General features: G+C 37.7%; 1 protein-coding gene across 1 annotated transcript; it reads left to right on the top strand.

Moving 5' to 3' along the window:
• Positions 1-478: 478 nt before the first annotated feature.
• On the top strand, positions 479-4937 carry mrps10 (mitochondrial ribosomal protein S10). The gene is made up of 7 exons (XM_041253193.1): positions 479-585; positions 1669-1727; positions 1895-1970; positions 2150-2289; positions 2685-2793; positions 3741-3830; positions 4568-4937. Exons 1-7 carry the CDS (start codon positions 517-519, stop codon positions 4649-4651), a joined length of 627 nt encoding a protein of 208 aa, XP_041109127.1. The 5' UTR covers positions 479-516; the 3' UTR covers positions 4652-4937.
• Positions 4938-5809: the final 872 nt, after the last annotated feature.

Genomic DNA, 5809 nt, shown 5'->3' with positions numbered 1-5809 from the left:
GTTAGTGGCAGGTCGTTCCGTGAACTTCATTATCATGTACATTTAAAAATGTTCTGTGGTGTTACGCGGTACATTTATATTATAATGAACTAGTGAATTGAGCGGCATGTATTAAAATACTTTACTGTAGCCACTACTGCTTGCAAGTTTGGTTGTTAGAAATAACAGCACAATACTGTGTATACTGCATGATTATTGACCGAGGTATGGTGGTATTGTGTTAAACTGTATTAAAGTTTACTGCAGTTTTGATAGACCTAGGCAGACTGAGAAATATGTCCGTGTTTAGTCTGTAGAAAAGGTGGTAACCCTATTAGGAGCTCAAATTGAGCGCTACTTGACATAATGTTTGCATACTCTTACTTTTCATTGGCTTCAATTACACTTCAGTTGTTCTGATTAGATGACTGCTCCCTCCAGCGGCTATTTGTGTCAGGGCAGCAGACGGAAACTGTGCTTGTGGCGTACCACGTGAACAGGAAGCAAAACCCTAGCACATAGTCAGAAGTAGTAACAATGTGTGCTGCAGTTCGTGCATCGAAAGACCTGAGCGTTTTATTCAGAAGACTGGTTCTGTCGCGCCAGGTAATGTTAATCACGACACTTGCTTAGTCTTCACAACTCCACAGTCAGGTTTTTGTTTTTATCTGTTTTTGGTGTTTATTGTACAGTGAGAATGTGTCATGAGCGGGCGCTACCATGTTTACAGTATCTATACAGTCAGTCGGTACGGCGAGTTCAAGGGCATGTTTTTACGCCTATGAAAATAAAACCTCAACTGAGAATCAGTAGTTCTTGTCAAATCGTTTAATGCATTTTTTGGTACATTATTTTAAACTAGTATTCAGCAAAATTGACTAAGAAAAGAACCGGTATGCGCTTGGTGCATTTTTGTATGAAGTGTATTGTGTTTTTTTTTTTCGTTTTTTTTAAAACGCCACCACGTTGGGTACACCACATTTTACATAAATAAACAATACAATTAAAATAGATTTTGTTATTTTTGTGCAGTAGGATTAAGTTGACTTCAGTCTAGCTACACAGACAAAACCTCTAAAATTAAAAACACTTGAATGTTTTGGTATTTTTTAGGAGGGTGAGACGGGGCTATTACGATTCACTTTTGAAAATATCTTTATACATTTAAACAACGATCTGTAACTGTTACAGTACCTTACAAAAGCATTTAAAATATGTCTGATACCCTTACAAATCTATAAACTTTGGGTAGAGTGGCTTAATTAGGGTCCGGGGTGGAATAGCCCCATCATGTGCATCTTACTACAAGTTCCTTTTCTGTGTGACGAAAATAATTCAGAATAATTTAGATTTTAATCATGCGCAACTACATATACTGAGTTTCTTGTGTTTTTGCAGTACTTTAGTAAATGTATAATTTGGAAAGCTACAAAGGTTTGATTTTACAAGGTCTTTGGTGATTTAAACCCAGGGAGTGCGCCTCCTGCTCATGCAGCCTGACCAATCATAACCCTTAATTCCTGACAGGCCAACATCGCATGCCTCAGAAAATCAGAGGGAACCTGTGTCAGCCTATCGGTGGAATAGCCCCACCTCACCCTATCATTAAGTGGGCAGTTAACTTGTGAAAGAATACTTGAGCATATGTAGAGGATATTGTATTTAATTCAGTTATTTATTTATTAACAGGTGCTGAGAATACCAGGGTTAGACTTTTCCAGGAGTTCTGTCATTTCAAGATTCTTTTGGTAAATATTGTTGCCTTCTACGGGAGACATGTTTTTATTTTCCGCATGGTTTGGCTCTTATATCGGTGACTATTTTGCCAAATGGTCAGACCACCAGAAGTTTGTTGTGCTGCCCAATACATAATGTCTAGAAGATCTAAATTCCATTTGTCCTATTTCCCTTTCAGCAATAGCAGACTCTCCCTGTGGGTGCAGACAGCAGGATTCCATGCAGGGTCCCGCCACTGCACTGTGGCGCCTTCAGTAAGTTTTTTTTACTAGAATTTAACATATAATAAATAGTGTAAATAAATATTGCAGATGAATTCCCCCTGCCTTTTGGGATTGGAGACAGGTGTGGCCCTCTTATGAACTCTACTGCAAATGAATCCCACACTAGTAGCTTGTGTAGGCTTTGCCACTGACGTCTGTTTCTGTTGTAGATCACTGAAACAGAGGAACCAGACTGTCTTTATAAGAATGTCTCAGTACTGGTGAAAGGCCATGACAAAGCTGTGTTGGACAGTTACCAGTACTTTGCAACCCTGTCAGCACAGGAGCTTGGCATCAACATTGACAAAGTGTAAGTGTCTACTGAGCTGGCTCTAGATTTAATACATGGGTGACAGGGCCACAATTGCTTGCTTGATCTCTTTTTTTTTTTTTTTTTTTTTTTTTTTTTTTTTTTTTTTTTTTTTTTTTCCCCCCTCTATATGACTTTTATTTTTTTTTTTTTACTCCTTTTTCCAAAAACATGGAAGAGCTCAAGTACCCTTATAAGATGGCAATAAGACTCATATATAAGACTTATTTCCATCATAGCCTTAGTCCTTCATTGTCCCATCTGGTCTAGTGCAGACCAGACAGAAGGGATTTCACGGGACAGCAGTGGGCCATTCTTAAAGGAATTCCTACAAAAGCATAGGATCTCTAAGATGGTTGTGTTTTTTTTTTTTTTTTTTTTTTTTCCTGTTTTAGGTATGAAACGCCCAAGAAGATTGAAAGACTGACCCTCCTGAAATCAGTTCACATTTTCAAGAAACACAGAGTGCAGTACGAGATGCGGACTTATTACAGGTGTATAGAGGTATTCCTACATTTTTTGATTCTAACTTGTTTTTAAGCACCACTATGTTTGATCTGTCAAGTTTTAATTAAAAAAAAAAAAAAAACAGAGTGAGTTCTCCTCAGGCCTTTTCAGTCGCTGTCCGGCTGAAAACCAGATCCGCCCATCTTGCAGATGCTACTGTGCCTTTAACAACAAAGATTTATTGGGCTTCTAGCAGACTAGATCAGCTGTGCGTTGCTGGGTGGAAAAAATAAATAAATATTGGACATCCTTGAAACAACATTTAACCAATCAGACAGTTGAAGGGGTGGGTTTTCTGTGTTAAGCACTTCGAGAGGCTAAAAGGAGTTAGGAGTGGGTTTTGTGTTAAGCACTTCGAGAGGCTAAAACTGTTAAAAATAACCAATTATTTTCAAAGCAAAAATAGTGACAATCCACCACCTAATACTATATTTGCGCCGGCTACATTATTAAAAAAAACATTAAGATTATTTTCGGGTATTATCATTAGGTCCATTTTTTGTGGTACTTTGACGTGTGTGTGTGTGTGTGTGTGTATATATATATATATATGTATATAATATATATATATATATATATATATATATATATATATATATATATATAGTCTTAGTACCATAAATATAGCTACAGACAGTACCTCCTAAAAACAAAAAAACATGTTTGATATGAATCTCCTCTTAGTTAACTTTGATAACAAGAAAAAAGAAAATACAGCAGGGGATGTAAGCATTGTTACAGAAAAAAGCAGCCATTCTTGGTTAATAATTTTGAACAAACGTTTCAACAAACTCTTTGTCCATGCCTTCTGTGTAGAAATACACTGACAATTTCTTCTCATCCAACTGTTTCTCTCTTCAGTTCTTCTGTATTTTTTATGATTGACTGTTTAATGTTCCGGGCAAGATCCTAAAAAGTTTGTTCCTCTCTTTCTCTGAGCACAGCTGAAACATCTGACTGGCTGCACAGCTGATGTCTATTTGGAATACATCCAGCGGAACTTACCTGAGGGGGTTGCAATGGAGGTGACTAGGGTGAGCATTCTTCTTTCTGTAAGGTTCCCGACCTATTCCATTGGGACAAGTGAGTAAAGCCAAGACCTGCGTCTGACTGAGTTCAGATACATAAAAATGGTTATTTGAACAAAAACTGGCCACTGCCACCACTGAGAAGAGACCCACCAGATCTTAAACAGACTTACTGTTTGAAAAATAGGGGTTTCAGGTGCAAACCCATCTTTTTATTCTTTTTTTTTTTTTTTACAAACCATTGTGCTTTTGCTCTTTGAGGCTGATTTGCCATTTCCATACATCAAATGTTGGCTAACCTCAGTATTACTGATGAGTCATGAATGACGTACTTCGATATTATATATATATATATATATATATTATATGGTATGGTGTTTTATTTATGTATTATGTATTTATGTTTATTTAAATAAATATATATTAAATAAAAAGCGTTTGGATAATTCACAAGTTATACGCACGTGTGTTATACCGATAATCGTCATAATGCATCACAGTACAAGAATAAACTAGTTATCTGTTAAAAGACAAAATAAAAATAAAAAAAAAACAAAATGAGATTTAATGACATATGTGATACACAGACGGCGTCTGCCGCACAACACTCCCGACTCAGGGCATGAACGTAATTGCAATTTAACTTCTCGTATTGTCTTTCGTCACATTTACCAGTTACTAAAATGGTCAATGATTAAAGGGTGAAAAAGTGTCTTTTTCACCCCCCCACCCCCCCCCCCCAGACATTATTGGAAAAATTACCAGAACACATTAAAGAACCTGTATGGAATACAATGTCTCAAGAGGAAGAAAAGCAAAGGCAGTGACCTGTATTAGATTTGTGGGCAGAAAAAAACAGGTTGCTGCTTCCAGTCCAACACTTCCAGTCTGCTATGTCTTTGTGTTGAACTGAAAAGGCTGCATACCTGCCCCCTACAGATACAAACAAAACAGGCACCTGGCATCTCCACGTACAGCTTCTCTGGATGTATGGTTCTGATAAACCACAGGATCTGCTTTCATTGGGATCTGAAGAAACAACAGCTCTGCTTTGATGCTATTTAGAGGTGGGAGGGGGCCTTACTACTGTTAATAAATGTATTTTATATTGTCTTTGAGACTTGTCGAAATTCCATACATTTTGCTTAAAAATTAAAATGACGATGGCATTATGTGTTTATTACTGGGACACTGGTGATGGATGTGAGATAAACTGAAGTTAAATTGTACCCCCATCTCTCCCCCAATGTTTCTTAATCTCTTCCTTGAAAAACTTTTTTTTTTTATTAAATATCTTACAGTGCCTATAGAAAGTCTACACCCCCTTGAACTTTTTTTCACATTTTGTTGTCAGTTTCTCAGAGTTTCATGCATTTAAATGAGGATTTTGTTTCCACTGATTTACACGCCATTCTCCATGCTGTTAAGGGGAAAAAAGTTATATATTAAAATTTACAAAACTGAAAGATCATAATTAGATAAGTCTTCACCCCCCTGAGTTAATACTTGGTGGAAGCACATGCTGCACTAGCTGTTAGTCTGTTGTGATAGGTCTCCACCAACTTTGCAAACCTAGATTTGGCAATATTTGACCATTGTTTTTTACAAAACTGTTCAAGCTCTGTCAAGTTCCTTGGGAGCGTTGATGGACAGCAATCTTCAAGTCATGCCACAAATTTTCGATTAGATTTAGGTCGGGGCTCTGACTGGGCCACTCAAGGACATTTACCTTTTTGTTCCTTAGCCACTCCAGTGTAGCTTTGGCTGTGTGCTTTGGGTCGTTGTCATGCTGAAAGGTGAACTTCTGTCCCAGTTTCAGCTTTCTTACAGAGGGCAGCGGGTTTTCCTCAAGGATTTCTCTCTACTTTGCTCCATTAATTTTCTTGCCAATGAGAAACATCGCCATAACATGAGGCTGCCACCACCATGCTTCGCAGTAGGGATGGTGTTCTTTGGGTGATGCGCTGTGTTGGGTTTGCCAAAAC

Source organism: Polyodon spathula, chromosome 6, assembly GCF_017654505.1.
Source record: "Polyodon spathula isolate WHYD16114869_AA chromosome 6, ASM1765450v1, whole genome shotgun sequence".
In the NCBI taxonomy this organism is placed as follows: Eukaryota; Metazoa; Chordata; class Actinopteri; order Acipenseriformes; family Polyodontidae; genus Polyodon; species Polyodon spathula.
This window is presented reverse-complemented; position numbering and strand designations above follow the sequence as displayed.

Coding starts and splice junctions, on each gene's coding strand:
- mrps10 (XM_041253193.1), top strand. CDS start 517: ATGTGTGCTGCAGTTCGTGCATCGAAAGACCTGAGCGTTTTATTCAGA. Junction 2,290..2,684: donor GGCATCAACATTGACAAAGT/GTAAGTGTCTAC, acceptor TTCCTGTTTTAG/GTATGAAACGCCCAAGAAGA. Junction 3,831..4,567: donor TTGCAATGGAGGTGACTAGG/GTGAGCATTCTT, acceptor CCCCCCCCCCAG/ACATTATTGGAAAAATTACC.